Genomic DNA, 18,896 nt, shown 5'->3' with positions numbered 1-18,896 from the left:
TTATCTACCATCTTTCTCTATCTTTGAAGAAATCCGAAGTGTTAAAAAAGGGAATAATAAATATTTGCCTAGGTAAAATCAACAACAAAGTATACAAACAATTGGATCATGACAGTTAAGACTCATGAGTTTTAACTTTAACACGCTGGCCACGCCCCCGTAACATTTCTGTTTTTAAATTCTATGTTCTATGGTAGGCTAGGTAGGCTGTCACTGCTTATATCACTCACTGTCATACCTTTTACGACTTTACGACTTTTACTTTTTTAAACTAAAAGAGGTTTAAAAAACAACATTGACAATGACAGTAGAAGTTAGTATTATTTCTTACCACAGATTTAAAAACCTTACGTATTAGCTTTTTAAAAACTTTTAATTGATGGTCACAGTCACATACACTGAAAAAATAACCCATCAGTGCACATATTGTGAAAGTAATTAAAAGAAATTAGAATTCACAAATACATATATTATCACGTCTCTATACGGCTACTGAATACAGAGCTAATAGAATAGACTTGAAAGCTACCTGTAGCTGGGTTGAATGTCATAACATCCATCTTTCATTACTGTCTGTAAACCAAAGGGTGGAAGGGTACCTAGCAACTTACTATAATCTAAGCAGTCTGAAACTCACACTACTCTCATGTAGGTACCCTACATGAAAGTAGTGTCAGTTTCAGACTTCTGAGAGTATCTACCTATATAGGCATGCATAAACGATAGATGGCGTTGGGAGTTGATTTGCGGAATTTTAAATAAATTTGAAAAGATAATTATAACTTATAGGGGTTATTTTTGGGGCTTGCTAATAGTTACTCTTCTTTTCTTCATCTTTTTCTGATCTTGCTAATAATATCGATACCTAGCATTGCCTGGGTTCCGGCAAGACCACTCAACCAGCTTTAAGTAAACCAATGAAAAACCATATAATTTATGTATTAATTTAATCTCTTATATTTAAATATGATAAGTACGTTAACAATTAATAACTACACCCAGGTAATTAATGTTTAACATTAATATTTCTTTACAATTTATTTTAGCTATAAAATTATATCACAATATGTACAACGGAATGTTGATTTTCTTCATAAGGATTAGCGTACTGTCAATAGGGTCGCCACACCTCCTGATTGCCAGCGCCGTAGAGCCCGTGCTTCTCGTCCCCGGATTCGCAAGTCTGCACTAACCCTGTTCCTTCCCCACCACCTTGAAGTTCAGTCGTTATCGATATCCCCCCATCGATATCGCTAATTTTAATCTCACTCGGTATGTACTGCTCTAAATTATGTTTATCCCCTGAGCTGTGCAAATGTACGTGTATTTGGTTTTGATTGACTGTGGAATAAAGGTTTGGCAGGATCATCTGGGGGTTAGGGTTTATGTAGGGTGCATGGGACTGCAGGCAAGAAGGGTTGTTATTGATATTGTTGTACTGGTAATTATTATAGTTGTAGGTGTTAGACCAGCTGTTGTAGTAGCCGGCATCGTATCGCTGCGGCGTCATGGGCGTGGGGGCGTTCAGGTCGGTCAGCGAAGCGCCGGTGCCACTCGGGCTACCCTTGAAGGTCGCTGGCGATGTCTGAAAGCCCCCATAGTCGGCATGTCCTAGGGGGATTTCTGGTATTACTGTAAAAAGAAAGAGAATTTTGTAGGTTGATAGAATGTAATTCCACAAAAATATAAAACTAAAATGTTAGATACATCTTAAAAATCTAAATCATTTTTAATACATACATATATTCACGTCTATATCCCTTGCGGGGTAAACAGAGCCAACAGTCTTGAAAAGACTGAATGGCCACGTTCTAGCTGAACGTGGCCATTAAGTCTTTTCAAGACTTTGGCTTAACGATAGAATTGAGATTCAACTAGTGACAGGTTGCTAGCCCATCGCCTAAAAAAGAATCCCAAGTTTGTAAGCCTATCCCTGAGTTGCCTTTTACGACATCCATGGGAGAGAAATGGAGTGGTCCTATTCTTTTTTCTATGGGGGCCGGGAACCACTCGCAAAAAATACGCAGCATCATGATAGCTGATGATGATCAGCTGTTCAGCTGAACGTGGCCTATAATTCTTTTCATTCATTTTTAATATCTCCCTTTTACTTATCTGTGGTTGATAGGTAATATTTGGTTGCTACAAGTCTGTCCATATTTTTTTGCGTTGCCGAATAATGACAACAAAATTAATTAACAGCTAAACAACCAATTAATTGAGTTATGCTTTTGATGACGTACTTACGACATTAAACGTAAATTGGAAACTACATTAATATCGCAACTTTTCTGACGAAGTCATGAGTCACTGTTCCACTGACTAACACATATAAGACTTAAAGCGATGTTAAAATTATACAAACTTTTTTTGAAAGAAAATGAAGAAAGTACTTCTTATTTGCAATAAAATAATCTGAAAGATCTTTAGAAAAGAATTTAGAAGAAAAAACATTTTGATTTTGTTTCCTTTCAGTAAACTTATGTATGTACTGGAAAGGATAATAATTCACAGTCACATAAGTAGAATGCCAAAGATAGATGGGTTAAGAAAATAACTGAATGGTTACCGTTATGGTCGGTAACCATTCAGCAGACAAAGGAAAAGATGGGAAGTCATATTCAGGGAAAGATGTGAAACAGGGTGGAGGAGACAAGCCTGACATACCTAGAGAAAAGTGGAGGAAGTTGGAGGAGCCCTACGCCGAAGAGGAGACTGTTACAAATTATTGAACAATACCTACGAACTATGTATCAACATGTGCCGTGTGGTTCCCGACACCATTTGAAAAAAGAATAGGACCACTCCATCTCTTTCCTATGGATGTCGTAAAAGGCGACTAAGGGATATGCTTATAAACTTAAGATTCTTCTTTTAGGCTAGCAACCTGTCACTATTTGAATCTCAATTTTATCATTAAGCCAAACAGCTGAACGTGGCCTATCAGTCTTTTTAAAACTGTTGGTTCTGTCAACCGCGCAAGGGATATAGACGTGATTATATGCATGCACTAACTATATAATGTAAATAAAAAAATATATAATTAATAAGGATATTTTAAGAATATGTGAATAATAATAAATTGATAGATAATATTAAGTAAAAAAATGGAAATGTGTGTGAATAAGCAATGTACTTATTTAATTTTATAATGCAATTGAGATTTAATAAAGGCTATTTTATTTTTATTTACTTATTTTATTTCTTTCAGGAATAGTTAGCAAAATTAAGAGAAATATTCACTGTTAAGTCTCTTTCTAATTAGGTATGCCACCTAATCAGAAAGACATGGAAAGGAAAAGAGGACGACAAAAAAACAGAAAGTAAAAGGTTACCCAAGGAAAGTTAGTTTGCTTCTAACTTCTTTTCACTTCCATGCTTTAAGGTCATCTTATCATAGGATCTCAAAAGGTTTTCTTATCGGCCAGTGAAAATCCGCGAGGAGATTTTTAAAAACATATTTGGTTTATGTGTATTTGTGGTTTCCAAAGTTAAAACCGACATATGTTAATTATTTATATATTAACGTAGAGTTCATTTATTCTGCAAAGTGCAAATAAATTACCAATTCAGTAATTTCAGAAATAAACCCTAGTGCACTTTTAGGATTTTCACTATTATTATAATTCAGTCACTATCATTGCGGTGTACCGCTACATTACATGGTTATAAATTGAGGGAGTATGTTTATCGCAAATTAATAATATTAATAAGTGCAGCTTTGTTTTATTATTGGAGGTAAACTAGGTACCGAGTGCGTACAGATAGATATAGCGGCTGTGGTTTTGATTTGTATTGGATAATGTAATTGTATACTGTCTTGATATGTTGTTACCGTTGTTGGGTGTTGATGACTTAATTAAGAATAATTTGTTAATGATATAAATAATTAAGTTAAAAAATTTGCGGAAACACATTTTCTTCTTTTGTTTCCTTTAGTATTTACCAAATATATAGGTATCTAACTGGTGTGCCAAAATTTATTTCATAGGTCAATCAATGACCTAATTATATCAATCAATTTACTGGATTATCTTAATCATATCGTAACCGAAGTTATAGAGGCAAACCTGAATGTAAATGATCCATCTCTGAGAGAGAGAGATATAATGCCTTTAGAAAATTCTGAATAGCCCCTACTAACCAGAAAACTTCCAGATCGAACTGTATATCTATTTATTTACATCTTTCTCTTATCTGTCAAAATGATTTATCGATTACATACTCAGCTTTAGCATAAAACAATACTTCACTTCACATGCGGCGTAAAGGTTCAGCATTTATACGAATTTTAAGGAAGAGAACTTAGTTCTTAAAATGCTTAGTCTATGTTGCCTCAGAAATGAAACTATAGGAATTTCTATTACTTATCTTTTTGGGAGCACCCGCTTTTCTTTCATTACATTTTTTAAAAGCTTTTTTTTTAATTGCTACATAATTTCTTAAATACTTTTTAAAAATAATAAGCTACCTATAACAATTACCTGAAGGTATATGTATCGTGGGATCAGGCTTATAATAGGTTGGCTGGAGGGGTCCGTACGCTGCGGGGTAGACCGATGCGGTGGATGGGTATCCCGTGTTCCATTCACTTGCACCTAGGATGTTCCCGCTACTCTCTGAAAAAATAAATAAATAGTATTTAGTCAATTCTATCATTAAGCCAAATAGCTGAACGTGGCCATTTAGTCTTCAAGACTGTTGGCTCTGTCTACCCCGCATGGGATATGGACGTGACCATATGTATGTATGTAGTATTTAGTTTTTGCCCGCGTGTAAATGTGTTCTGCACCGTTCTATAACTATAGGTTCGCAAAATGCCATGTAGTGGTTTTGACGTTGAAGATGGACATCCTGGTTAGATCATCACTTCTCTAGACCTGTGCCCTTTGACTTATTTAAATACTGTGAATGCAACCTCATTATTTAAACCTTAAAAAATAGAATGAAAGGAACATTTTAATAAAAACATTTCATGTGTACAAGTCTACTTACTCGAATATAAAAGGTCTATTATCAGGATAAAATAGATCAGATATATTTATACGTTTCCATATATAAACGCATGGGAAAATCTAATAAATTTCTGATTTACTTAGAATACAACCTATAAATAAACATTTCTTGTTGTGAAGGCGTCACACAGTCACGAGATCACACAAGCTGGCGATATTGACAGACATACAATTAATAGAGGAAAATCCAGATTTAACTCGTGACGTGTAGTACCCGAGTTCTTACGTAAATAATGACCTGTTTTTTATATAATACGTCACTGTTTCGTTTCCAATAACTAGTCTCTACTAGATTTTTTTATATATGTGGGTATACCTATATAATCACGTATGAGAATTAAAACGTGTATTATGTTCAAAATATTGCTTAGATGTAGAAAATTTGAGTGCATTTATTTTCAATCTGCCTGATGCTGAAAAGAGGTCTAAGGTGGTATGAGCATGCTCAATTCAAGTGCGCTTTTGCCCACAATTGGAACAAGCTATAGTCTTCATGGTATATCTTCCTTCTGTAGAATGAAAAACCCATACATTATCTATACATCCTCATATCAATACAGACATGATTGTTACGCCACTTGTTAATATGGAGGTCACGCGTGCGGAACTCTGCGCGTACGCATCGGGTTTGCCTGTGATTCATGCGAGGTGTAGTAAATCTTCGAAAGTGGGCTCACGTCGCCGAAATCTTGAATACAATCACCCTTTGTCCCTTAGATACATGTGACATTGACCGGTGAAAGTACATTTGCAAAATATTGGCAGCGAGCCAGCATGGTTGACTTTGACAGAGGATGAACTTTGTTGTTGGGATTCTTTTCTTCCTAATTTTATTAATTCTAACATTTTTAACGTATAGGAAAAGAGCATAAGTTACTAGCATCAGACATTACTGCCTTTCTTAGTATAACTTTATTCTGTGCAATTAACAATTCACTATCGTGGGAATTTACGAATAAGCAAGTATCCGTCACGATTAAACTAAAGACATTTGAAAAATTGAGCGTAATTCACTGAAATCTAAAAATACTAACTGCCAGTACGTGCAATCTGAAGAACCAAATTGAAAATACATTTGCCTTTTGTCTGCTTATGTTCGAGTACTTAATTGTTGCCTACAGTGTGAAAATTACGATTATACCTATTAAAAAAACTTACGACTATCGTGCAGTGAAGGTTATTCAAATTGAAATACATAGAATAACATATTTATTGTTCGAGCGTGTTTATTCGCAATGATTCAACAATTGATATATCGAAATAAATGGTGATTCGGCAACCATTGTCTTTGTATTTATATTTGATGGTACTCTACGCGATGGGTGGCACGTACACAGTGTTGAATATTTCAATTGGCATTTTTAGGAGCTTGAAATTGTGCATCATCGAATAAAGTGTTTAATTTCTGAATTTCTTCGATCCCGTAAAAATATTGTCCTAGATTTTTGAATAAGTATGTACCTAAGTCGTCATCTCTTGGTGTTTATTTAGGACAGATCTTTCCTTTATAAGTACTTATAGGTTTCATAAATTTGTAGACGAGACTTCGTGGATTAGAATTCTATGGTAAAACTGCAGAGAGCACTAACTGAGAACTATTTATATCTGCGAAATATGAACACTCTTAAATTGAGTAAAACGTTTGTAGTTCAGAAAACTCATTAAAGTTATAATTCTCGACGGGGCATATAGTCACAACACAACACAGCAAAAGTATTGGATAATGATTTACGCTACTGGCACAAGAGGGTTATAAAATAATGAGAGGACACAATATTCTACTCCTTATGTATTGTATAAGTATTTACGTTAATATTTATAAGATAGTACTGGAGTGCCTATACATTAAATATTTTTCCAAGATGTGATAGGGGGCAATAACAGAAACTAAAAACCAATTTTGGTATTTTTGTCTTTCAGTCTGGTAAGTGCGTCTCAACTTTGAAACTACTTAATGGATATGAATGCAGTTTTCACAGATGGATTACAAATAATTAGGATCGTTGTAAAAATGTTGTTTGGTCTAAATTGATTAAGGAAAATAGAAGTTATGGCCAATTTAAAATATACTTCAAACGGTTTACATGATATAATATGTAGGTATGTTATTATTATTAGTTTGATATAGTTAGAAATTTAATAGCTATATAAAATTGGCACGCAAATATGACGAGAATGAATTATAAGTCTTAATTAGTCTGGATAATTGTATTTTCCACAGGTTAATTAAAATGTGACCTAAATGCGGGCTATATTAAAACTTAATTCTAAATCAATAAACTTACTTTTTTCTGGCGGCGTAGTAAGTATTGTATTAACTTATTCACTGCCTTGTTCATACATTTCAAGAAGTAGGTAAATACTAATGTAATCATCCTTTAAATGCTCACAGCACTAAAATAAGTAGGAAAGTATTTAAAATTCCATCTACATGTCTACACAGTTATGCGATAAATATTTTGAGTTTGAGTTTAAGTTTGAGACAAGTTTATAATGGTCTTATAATTATACTAAACATATTACCATCCGTAACCAAATTTTTATATCATCGAAGGATAGTGGCCGTATACGAGCCAGATTTATACTCGTACCTACAACCGGGCATTGCATTCTCTTTAGGAACTCAAGTATGCCAATATTACTGAAGCCGCTACCTTTCTGTCGTTTGATTACTTTGCGTTCGTGCCGAATTGAACGATCCCACTTCATTTTGCGGTCCGACCGATCACTGTTCCTAATTTTGCGCGCTCGCACATGAAATTAAAATCGGTTTAATGTATAATTGAGATATTCGTTTAATAAATATTTAATTATGTATCTAAATAAAAGCGGCCATCTGATCGGGCCTGCGGTCTCGATATAGTAAACCAGCAAAATAACGTTGTTACAGCCAGAGGAAAAACCGCGAGCGTTGTCAAATTGATGATCCATTTAGAATTTTCCAATTTTCATTTGGTCTACAATTTAATTAATAAAATAATGATGTGGGTGCGTTTTCGCGAGATTCGTAATAAATTAATTATATGTACTTTGTTATAGAACAGATAAACTATAAGCGGTAGAATGAACTTTACTGCTCTGAGTTTGTGACGTTATTATTATTCTATTATATTATTCTTTTTTCTTGTGCCGTGTTGTTCCCGGCACTAAAAGGCTTATCAGTCTTTCAAGACTGTTGGTTCTGTCTACCCCGCAAGGTATGTAGACGTGATTATATGTATGTGTTGTGATGTTATAATGCTTCTTTGGTTAAGTCAACTAGCATTTGGGAAACAAGTCTATAATAAAAGTTTTTGACATATGATAGTCTTTACCAATAATATAAAACACCAAATGTGATGTTTCATGCAAAAGCGAACCATTAGGCAGATTCCTCCGAGATACTTAAGATTTTCTGAAAATAGGATGTAAAATTGGCAAAGGGCTAGGTTTTCATACAATTGAAGCCTGTAAACATCATTAAATGAAAATCGCAATCATGAGGCCCTGTTGAAAAACTGTGTATCTATATTTTTTACAAACCGGCTCTGTTCAGCTAGGTAAAATAGATTAAAAGGGGATAAATAACTTTTTTTAGGAGTGTATTGGATAAAGAAGTTCTTTTCATTATAAGTGTTAGAATAATTACATCGAAAAACACAACGCACTTACCAAACACTGCAACTCAACTAGGTAAGAACGTAACCTATAAATTTTTATTAAGTCTGCACACTTGGCAGATTTATGAAAGCAGTTTGCTGGCATTAACATAGTAGGTAGACAGGGCGCCTAGGCCTGCCGCTGACGTGGGATAATTACCGGCGCCCCGCACCCCCCACCGACCCCCCTCGCCCCCAACACCGTAATGTCACATTACCAACCCCACACCTCGTGTTGAACTGTCAAAACATCCCGCCGTTTAAACGAAAATAAAACGCTCATTGGGAAATTCGTGGAAATGCGTTATGTTATGCGTACGACTTGAAAAGTTTCCGCTTGTTTATTTTGACGTTCGCAACCGCTAAACGTTGGGAGTTTCCTTAGTTATTTCCTTTTAATCTGGCAACTCAACTTTTTAGCTTGATTCTCATAAGTTCGATTATCATAAGTTGCAAAAAACATAAATTGGGCTGTGGTATGATAACATATTTAAATCCACTTCCTAGTCGCTTAGTTAAATCCTTTATATTTTTAAATGTTTTGTGAGTGATTCAACAATAAAGTGACTGTATGTTCCAGCTACAGATTGTAAGATTCAATAAATTGAGAGTCTTATTATGGGCTAGGAAGAACGTCACATAGTAAAGCAATTCTATCATGAAGCCATCCAGCTAAACTTGGCTCTCCAGATTGGGTCTGTTTTTCATGATAAAGACGTGTGTGCATAAAAGAATAAGTTGGGCTGTCAAAGCATATTTTTCCAATTATTCTTTTAGTCTTGTGAAAATTGTATGAAAATTTATAGCTGTTTTTTTACTGTATTACAAACAGATATAGACGTCCTGGGAAATTAAATAAAGTAGGTATATACGCGAGATAATATTTAACTAACTTAATATAATCAAACACTGACATTTTCAGTGATATACTAATTTATAAATTTTGTACTAGTAATATGTAGTAGTAAATTGACCAATTCTTTATCAAACATTCGGACACTTAACTTACTCCCATATAATTAAAATTTTAATAGGGGTTACAGAAAGTACGGTACTCATAAGATGAGGGAAAACATCGTGGGGAAACCTATACACCTACCTTCATGTTCAGGCAACTGGATATGTAACAATAGATCCAATATGGGTTAGGCTAACCTAAAAAAACTTAACTTAAGGTTGTGGAGGTTAGACGGGAGTCGCTTCGTGTAAAAACCTGACTCACCCAATCCAGGATCCATGGTCAAAGGCATACCCCGGGCCTCTAGAGAGGAGAATGCCTTTGATCCATGGTCAAAGGCATACTCCTCTCTAGAGTAATGACGATGCGACCGGGACTTAAGCCAGGAGGAAGACAGACAGTATGGGTTAATCGTTTAATTGTGTTCTTTTGTAGGTTTATTAAGTACCTATGCTATTATTGTTTTCTTTTTAGTCACATGCCACTTAGTTCCTGATAACAACAATCGCTTGTCAAGTGAACTTGTCGAATGCAAATACGTGTCTCGACCAATCAGGGGCGCTGATTAGGGGTGGGGGTAATTAGCCGCCTTTGATCGCGCCGCCTGTTCTTGTTACAGTCATGTGCTTAGGTAATTAAGGTTTATTGACATGTTATAACATATTAATTAATCAGTTACGTAAGGGAATTGCAGTATTTGTGTTTTAACTACATTTTGCCTACAGGTCCGCCTGTAGAGTATTAAGAGTAACTAATTAGTTTGTTTCCTTATCCCTTGGAAATTTCTGGATACCCATTCTTAGCGAGGTCTGTTCAGTTCTTTCCAACTTTCTAATTAGTTTTGGTTGTATGTTGTCTATCGATCACTCAAGAGTCAGTACAGGTATTGATCTGAGTACTGAGTACTTACTTTTATATTAGGTACGAATGACTTTTATAATTAGTTTTAAATAACAGAAGAATCCTCCTTTTCAAAATAAAAACAAAAGTCGCAAGAGGCTTCGCTACCTACATCGTGAGAGCGATACAAATATTCAGTACCTTGGGAAAAATGCATATTTGACCGAAGCTGTATAAATCTCATTACTCTCGTAAGAATTCTCACCCCTTGCGTCGTGTTGGTTGTTTTGTTGAGTTTTTGTCGGAGATCGCTTACAACGAAACAGGGCGTAATTCGATACATCCTATGCTTGACGGCTAAGGTCCTGTGACTCTCGGCTTGCCTGTTCATTTCTCATTATTACTAACATAGAGTAATTATACGTAGGTATATTATGATGACGGATACGTCTTGGCGAAAAGACAGGCCAAGTGCACCCGAAACCACCGCTTACATTAAGAGTGTTATGAATGTGTGTAAGCAGGGAAGAAGATGCAGTTTCTGCCATCCCTCTGAGAAAAGGGTGTGATTTAACATATGTTATTATGATGAGAAAGGGATATATCCCAAATCCGTTGTGACTGATTCTCCGAACGAATGATGAATGAACTGACGACTCATGAACGTTGACAGTCCGCTTTCCAACATTTAATTTCCTTCCTCCACCTTGATGATTTTCTAAATACTAACTTATTCTGAGAATTGGATTTGCAAGTGCAATAATCCTGAAATTCGTTTAACTGTAATAAATTCGCCTTTTGACATTATCACGATTGGAAATAGATTACTTCTAGAACTTCCCTAGCTACAGGATAAATTTGTGAATGTCCAATTTAAAAAAAAGCCTAAAAGTAGATATGCAATCATATTTAAATAATACACGGCACTGTTAGTAAAAAATAAAACTCTTTCTGTGATAATTTGAATTTTTCAATCAGAGCAATTGTTCATGGCACTTACAACACAACACTGACTTTTTAAGTGACTCATGCTTCAGATCAGTATGTAAAGTGACCGCGTTAATATTTATTAATTGGGGCATTGAAACTGGAAATGTTATAGCGATAATATCAGGTAATTATTTATTTAAAGTATACCAAATTTACAATAATGATTTCATAGGAAATCCCGATAAATAATGTATTTTATTTCCTCTTAAAATACTGATGAAGTTGCATTATGAGGGATAATATTTCTCAATATAACATTAATATGTAACATTAATATAATTTTGAAGGTTAGAGAAAGTACTAGCAATAGCTTTATTTTGTCAAAAAGCTTACGCTACAATTTTCGTGAATCAATTCGATAAAATGCCAGTCGATTGTGTTTCTAATATAAGTGTAATAGTTATCAAATTATCTCTTCACAAAATGTTCTCGTGGTTACATGAAAGTGATTGCATAATGCGATAAGGCCGCCTTTAGTACAACCTTAGCATAAGTTTAGGATAAGTGATTTTTGTTATAATTTATGTGCAATAAGAGGTATTCAATCTATCTATCTATCTATAATGACAAACAGAAAAGTAACAGAAACTAATGATTACCCAGAAGGTGCACTGAATTATAAAAATACGTGTTTATAGTATAAAGCAGTGTAAGTAGCGAGCATTGCTATTGATTTTTTATTGATTTCTTTTTTACTGCAAGCGCATCTTGGTAGCCAGTAATGAGTTGTAATAATAGTGTACTAGGAGTTGCAGCTGACCGCAGCCGCTACGATGCAGCTTCCAGGCGAGATATAAAAATACCACAGAAAAGGCACTTGACACAATAAATAAATTGATTATAATATATTAATTCAGTCGTTATTGTAAAATTTTGATTATTGGGATTAATCTGAGATAAGGCTAAATCTCTCTCCGTTCCTCTCATTTTTGCACAATCTTTTTAGCCTGCTTTTATCCCAGGCTTTCAGCTCAGGGCTGCTTGTTCATTCATAATTTTCAACATAAATATAAAATAAGTTTTACACATTAATATTTAAGAGTAAAAGCTATACACCTGATTTCTTTTAATTTCTTTAGAAATGTGTATGCTTTTGTTTATTTATCTGGAGTATATGGGTTATTCTTCTGTATTTTTAATATTTTGTACCTATGTATATCAAAATTATTTTATGTGAAAATTATACCCACTTAGTAAATGGTAATTATACATACTTTGGTATATTTATAGGAATATCAGAATTATTTAATGCCATTAAATACGACATCAAAATAAATTTAAAATTGTAAGTACTACATAAATATTTTTAAAAGAGTCTTTCTCTCCTTTGCATCAAATCGTCGATCCTCCTTACATCATTTACAAAATATAGCTGATATATTAAAATGAAGGAAGAATACCTTTCATTGTCGAGTTAAGCAATTAGAACCAAGGTCGTGTAATGGTAAGTGGTGACTTCTCAATCGTATAAAACACAAACGGTAACATTGACCGGTTCAGTGCGTTTCTTAGACACGTTCACTGTGTAATGTAAGTTGCCAAGATTACTTGTGTGGCCACTACATCTGAGATTTCGCTGTGGTAGCAGCGATTATGTTATGGGAAAATGTGATTGTTGACATGCTAAAAAGAAGAAGAAGTAGCAGAACGTCTAATAAGGAACGTTAATTACTAAAGAACACATTTCGTGTATGTTTTGTTTCACAAAGAAATGATTCATTTTTTGAAACAGTATCAGTGATAGAAATAGAAGAACTAACATGAACACGTTGAGCGTAAAGTAAAAAAAATATGATGTACCGAGAGAGTCGTTGGTTGAATAATCTAAAAACATACCGACAAGACTTAACAAGAAATAATTTGCATTAACATAATAACAGACTAAAACAATTAGCATTTGCTTCAATAATTAATTTAGTAACTGTTATCACCCTGATAATTTTTGCCTACAGACTTGTGGTTACGCCGATTATTACAATGTTATGTTAGTTGTATTTTAAGTCGCGGTCACACTGAAAATACATGTTATTTTAATAGAAGATACTTTAAAATTCAGATTAAGATTTATTCCACGTGAAATGTGGACAAGTGCAATTGATGCCTTGTAAAGATAGAGCAAACAATCAACAAGTTGTCTGTTGCATGCATCTTTATATTAAAATTAAATTTATGAGGAATAAATAATCACTGTTTTTAAAATCTCATAACCGTTTTTTTTTTGCAGATTTCGTATTTTTCGTGGCCACGCCGAAGGTATTGTTACACGGAATGGATCCGGCCGATTGACGACCGTTGATACAGCCCGTCGAACGCGTAATCTTATCCGAGGAACACGCGATACGCTGTCTAGCATTACCTATCACATCTCGTCGGTACTCGGGAATGGCATTCATTGCTATTTTTATTGACGCATTAACTGTTCTATGCTATATTATGTCTATGAGGAAGTAATGGGGAAGTTATCTGTCCGCATTCTTAGTTAAAAGAATTTGCAAAATATCGGAAAGAAATTGCGGTGGTAGGTTGCACCGCTTCATCTGATATAGAAATTAAGTATAGAAAAGGAAATGATGTAATGTTTTGGTCGTGTAGGAAGAATGGTCAGTAGTACCCTTAACTTAATATATTCTATGTAGAGCCATATCCATATCCAGTTTTTAGATGGCATTACTGGAAGTTATGTTCGAAAATCATAAAATAAACATTCTCATTCTTCAAAGAAACATTTAATTTGTCCTCTAACCAATGACATAAAACAGGCAACTCCACTGTAATTGTGTGCGCTTGCTTTGTGCAGAGTCCGTGCTCCCTCGGCGAGATAATCAGATCATACCGCCTGACGGGACGTACTGAACTTGTTCACTTCTAAACCAAAATATATTCTGATATTCGTGTGCTTACCGGGTTTTTAGGACAGAAATCTCTCTAATAATACTTAGAAAATAAGTCCTTTCAAGTTGTGTAAGAAACATGATCCAAGCCGGGTAAGATTTCCCTGTTAACACCCGTGTGTTACCGGCACTTTTAGAACTCACATCTTTTATGTGGGTGTCGTAATAGCGACTAAGGGAATAAGCCCTTTCAGTGAAAGAAGTATGGTCAAAGCCGTATAAAGTCTGTTAATGGGGTCGTGGAGGTCGGATGTGACTCATGTTGTGTGTATTTACCATCTTCTAGAGCGCAATTGTAGGTAGACCTAGAGGACGAACCTTAAACAAACGTTAGGAGAATGATGATAATCTACCTACCCAGTTCGCGTAACTACTCAAATTATTATAAACACTTAACAGTCAGTATCCGTAAACGCGTAATTTTTAATACATTTTTTACAAACTCAAACATATTACCGACAGAAGGCAGCCGTGCAACACGTAGAACAATAATTGATTGTACTTATTGAGCCCGACACCTCAAAAATATCGATATGAAGGGCCGACAGTAACCGCCTATCCCGCTTATACTTGCAAGTATTGCTATAAAAGAAAGGGATAGTGTTGTGTGTACCTTGTGCTATCTGATACGCGTTTTCCTCTGAAGGATACGAGTACGTGATTCGGTGTGTTTTTTTCGTGGGTGGAATTATTTGTAAGGTTTCGTTATGTGTTGCTCATTACGGTACAAGCGTATCCTGTGGAGAGACCGCAAATGCGAGACATTACGCTGTAGCAGCCACCTGACCCTAGCCCAGGATAATGCCTCGTTCGTGGTACGTGCTCGCGATTCCATAATCGATCGTAAAACAAAATCCGAGCATCGATAAAAGGAATCGTTTTGAGCGAAGGCCGGAAGGGAGATATTGTAAAAATAAGAAGTGTTGTACCTTAATGAGCTGTTCGGTTCGGTGGTGCATGACTGATATTGGGAATAGGGCGTACTAAGTACAGATGTCCCTTACTAATTGATATTTAAGTCATACAAAAATATAATCACGTCTTCTTAACGAAGTAGACTGAGCTAACAGTCTCTAAAAGACTAAAGGGCTCCAGCTGTATGTCTTATGGTGGAATGGAGATTCAGATATGCCGACCGATTTGTTGCATATTTAAATGTTAAATGACCATCTATTGCAAAGAATTCAGTTAGTACAAATAATGTAGGTAGCGATCACCATACTCTCAAAATTAAGTATTGATGCTGTGATAGAAATAACCAATCTTTGTGGTTGGACTGACGTAACGCGCCCTTACAAATTCGCTGCTAATGTAGAAAATGCAGCTGATGGAAAATAGTGGCCGAATCTAAATGAGGGGGAAGGGGGGGATACGCTAATAGAGTAAATAAGTTGAATAATGGACACGGCAGGCTGCGACATCACTCGCGCTCGAACGTTAAAAGCTATACATACTTATATAGCATTTTTGGCTTTTTGTCCATCAACTATGAAACAAATATATCTGGGTCGGCTTATTTAGAAATATTTAATAATAAATATATAATTTGATTAGTTGACATAGATTATAATTCAAATTGAAATCCCTTTGCTTTTCGGAAGTTACATATACCTAGTTGATATTTTTGAAAAGTTGTCATTTAGTAAAGTGAGAGCAAGTGTTGTTGATGATGTGTTTTATATCCTGAATAGGTCACTATGGAAAGGTTGGTTGGATAGTAAAAAACAGCGAGGAAATTCGTAAATCTAGCTGTACCCGCAGCTTTAGTCTTTGAGTAAGGGCGGTTTCATACATTAATTAAGTTGATAAGTTTCTTTCAACATCTAACCAATTTAAAAAGTTAAGATTTACCTTTATATTGGTTGGTCGAGCACGCTTTGCCTCACGGCAATAAAGAAGCTAATTGTAAAATGTTCGTATCGATACTCGGCTAGGCTGTCCAGCTCATCCAGAAGCTGTGGTTTTGTGGCTGCAGAGCTTAATTCGCCCGCACCGCTCCGCCCTCATACATTTTAATAGTTTTAATGCTCCAAGAAGTCAGTAGCTCCAATTATCGACTATTTCTGATAAGGCATTGTTTTTTGTCGACGATAATTACGGAATTCTTGGATGAAGACGTTAAGCGTACGTGTCTAATCGGAATTGATGTTCTTATTTCGAATTTAAGATTGGTTGATGTTAATCATGTGTGGTAGGAATCGAGTTAGTAATAGGTGTGATGTGTGAGGCGCGTGCGGGCTGTGGGGCGACGCCGGCGAATCCGCAGTCGCTTATTACATCCCACAGTAGCACGGATTGTAACCGCAGCTATTGCCCCTCGATTCCTGCAGCCCCATCGATCTATAGTTTCGTTATCAAATTTTCACACGGGCCCTCGCTCTCGCACCAAGATTGACTTTATTTGAGTAAGTGTAACCGCAGAGATACGCGCCGATAAGCTCACAATTTTAAATCCATCTTCGATATACATAGCACGCTAAGTTCGATTTCTTCACAAAACGCGTAGCAATTTAAACGTATTGTAACGCGAACAGAGAAAAGTATGGTAATAGAAGAACAGGTAGGCGATCAGTAGCCAATCACGGCGCCCGAGATATTGATCATCGAAATTGATCAATCAAATCGAAAATATTGTACCGGAAATAGGGCGCGATATAATACTTATTATATTGTTTCACGGATTGAACGTTTTCCCAAATAGATATTGTTATTATTGGTAAAGTTATTTATTGATATTTCAATATCGTAGAAATAACCGATTTTCTGCAAGAAAGACATACCTATTCAACGATAAGAAACGAAGATTCAGTAAAATACTTACTGGGTCCCAGTTCCCAGTTTCGAGTTTTGTAATTTTATAAAACCTTCATGTTATTTCATTTCAGAGAAAAGTATAATTATAAGTATCCCAAGTTACAAAGTAGCATTGAGTTTGTAATGACTTTCAATCGTCAGACACGTGAAATAAGAACGAAACATTGAAAAAAGATTAAAAAATATTTTTTATTATTGAAGTTATGTTAAACATGTGTTCTCATTTTCGAGGCGAATCTCAATTGAAATTGTGTCAGTACTGTAACATCACTTCCATTAAGTCCTGTCTTTGATTTATTTTTATACCTTTTTATTTTCTTTTTAAGACTATTAGGTCTGTCTACCCCGCAAGGGATATAGACGTGATAATATGTATGTATTTTATAATTATTTTGAATATGTATTTTTATTCATTTTTAAAACTTTCAAGAATTAGGAAGGTAGGAATCTAAGTCATTTAAAACAAGATATTTTGTGAACTTAGACTATGGATTATTAAAATCTTCTGTAATCCAGGACAATCACCAAAAGGCGCACCCTAAGCAGAGTGGTTAGGATACAACCGGGATTAACGCCAGGAGGAAGATTTTGTGAACTAAGATACTTTTGTAGTTGCGTCAGCCCAATTAAAGTCTCTGTTTGTACTTTTTCAATTACAAGAGATTAAGTATTCACAAAAATATATTTTGTGATCTCTGCATTTCTTAAGGGTAATTAGAGCTGAGCCGTCTCTACGGCTGTCTAACTCTGTGGCTCACGACTAGCTGCGCTGGCTGTAATGACATTCTGCCGTCGGTTTTTTATCCCAGCTTTTGATGTTATTGTTATTTCTCTCAAAGCTACATTGAGGTCGATGACACAAGACAATATTTTTAAATTAATTTGAACCTTTTCGAAAGTTATGACTAGTGATATAGCCAATATTTCTATTTATTGATAATACCTATACATATAAGTATGTGGCTAGTGGAAACTTGTGGCTGCCTACCCCTCCCGGCGAAAGGCGTGGTTGTGTGTATGTTTGATTTTACCAAAATATTACTGAATATTAATACTATATACCTACATAATTATGTAGCTATGTATATCAAATTAAAAATAAAATATAGCTTTACGTAACTATGCTATGCATAAAAATTCTAATGTACCATTCAGAGAAGTGTTGAATACTTGTCTCGCGAAACGAATAAAAATTAATTATAGTTGAATTTATCGAAATAACTGCTATCTTATCTAAACAAAAGTCATTTAAAAAACCTCAGATTTCGTTCATTATTTCCAAAATGTTTTGTTAATATCACCGTCACAGTCGGCTCTTGCAAGGTGTTCGTTCACCCCTCATAATTGGAGGTTCCGATAGAACCTGGACCGTGCCCCCTCCCCCCTCGCTTCCCGGACACAACGGCCAGTTTGTAAGCCATTTGTATGGGGCCGAAATCATTGATGATTCTGAACCGTTTTATGTTTAAGAATCGTTAGATTTATTTTTCAATCTTAATGGTTTAAAAGCAATTTTGTAGAGTAATTTAATGTCCTTTGTCTGTTGTAGTAAATAAATAAAAAGTATCGTGAAATGCTTAAATTAAGATTAAACTTATTATATGCATTTATTATAACTACTTTCTTCAAAATAAATAAAATTACGTAACATTTAATTTTACATGTTGTACTAAGGATCATAAATAAAATATATATTTTACCTATGGTAACCTAGGGTAACTTTAAGGCTTAAATTCAAGATCACAAGGTC

At 35.0% G+C, this 18,896-nt stretch overlaps 1 protein-coding gene across 1 annotated transcript in view; it reads right to left on the bottom strand.

Moving 5' to 3' along the window:
* Positions 1 to 1,001: 1,001 nt before the first annotated feature.
* LOC106134273 (runt-related transcription factor 3) overlaps positions 1,002 to 18,896 on the bottom strand; it is a 39,190-nt gene continuing 21,295 nt past the window's right edge. The window contains exons 5-6 of the mRNA XM_013334273.2: positions 4,485 to 4,619; positions 1,002 to 1,632 (exon numbers count right to left, since the gene is read on the bottom strand). Of these exons, the coding sequence (XP_013189727.2) occupies positions 1,112 to 1,632; positions 4,485 to 4,619 (656 nt within the window). The 3' untranslated portion in view covers positions 1,002 to 1,111. The remainder of the gene's footprint in view (positions 1,633 to 4,484; positions 4,620 to 18,896) is intronic.

Source organism: Amyelois transitella, chromosome 17, assembly GCF_032362555.1.
Source record: "Amyelois transitella isolate CPQ chromosome 17, ilAmyTran1.1, whole genome shotgun sequence".
NCBI lineage: Eukaryota > Metazoa > Arthropoda > Insecta > Lepidoptera > Pyralidae > Amyelois > Amyelois transitella.
Note: the sequence above shows the minus strand (reverse complement) of the source record. Positions and strands in the feature narration are given on the sequence as shown.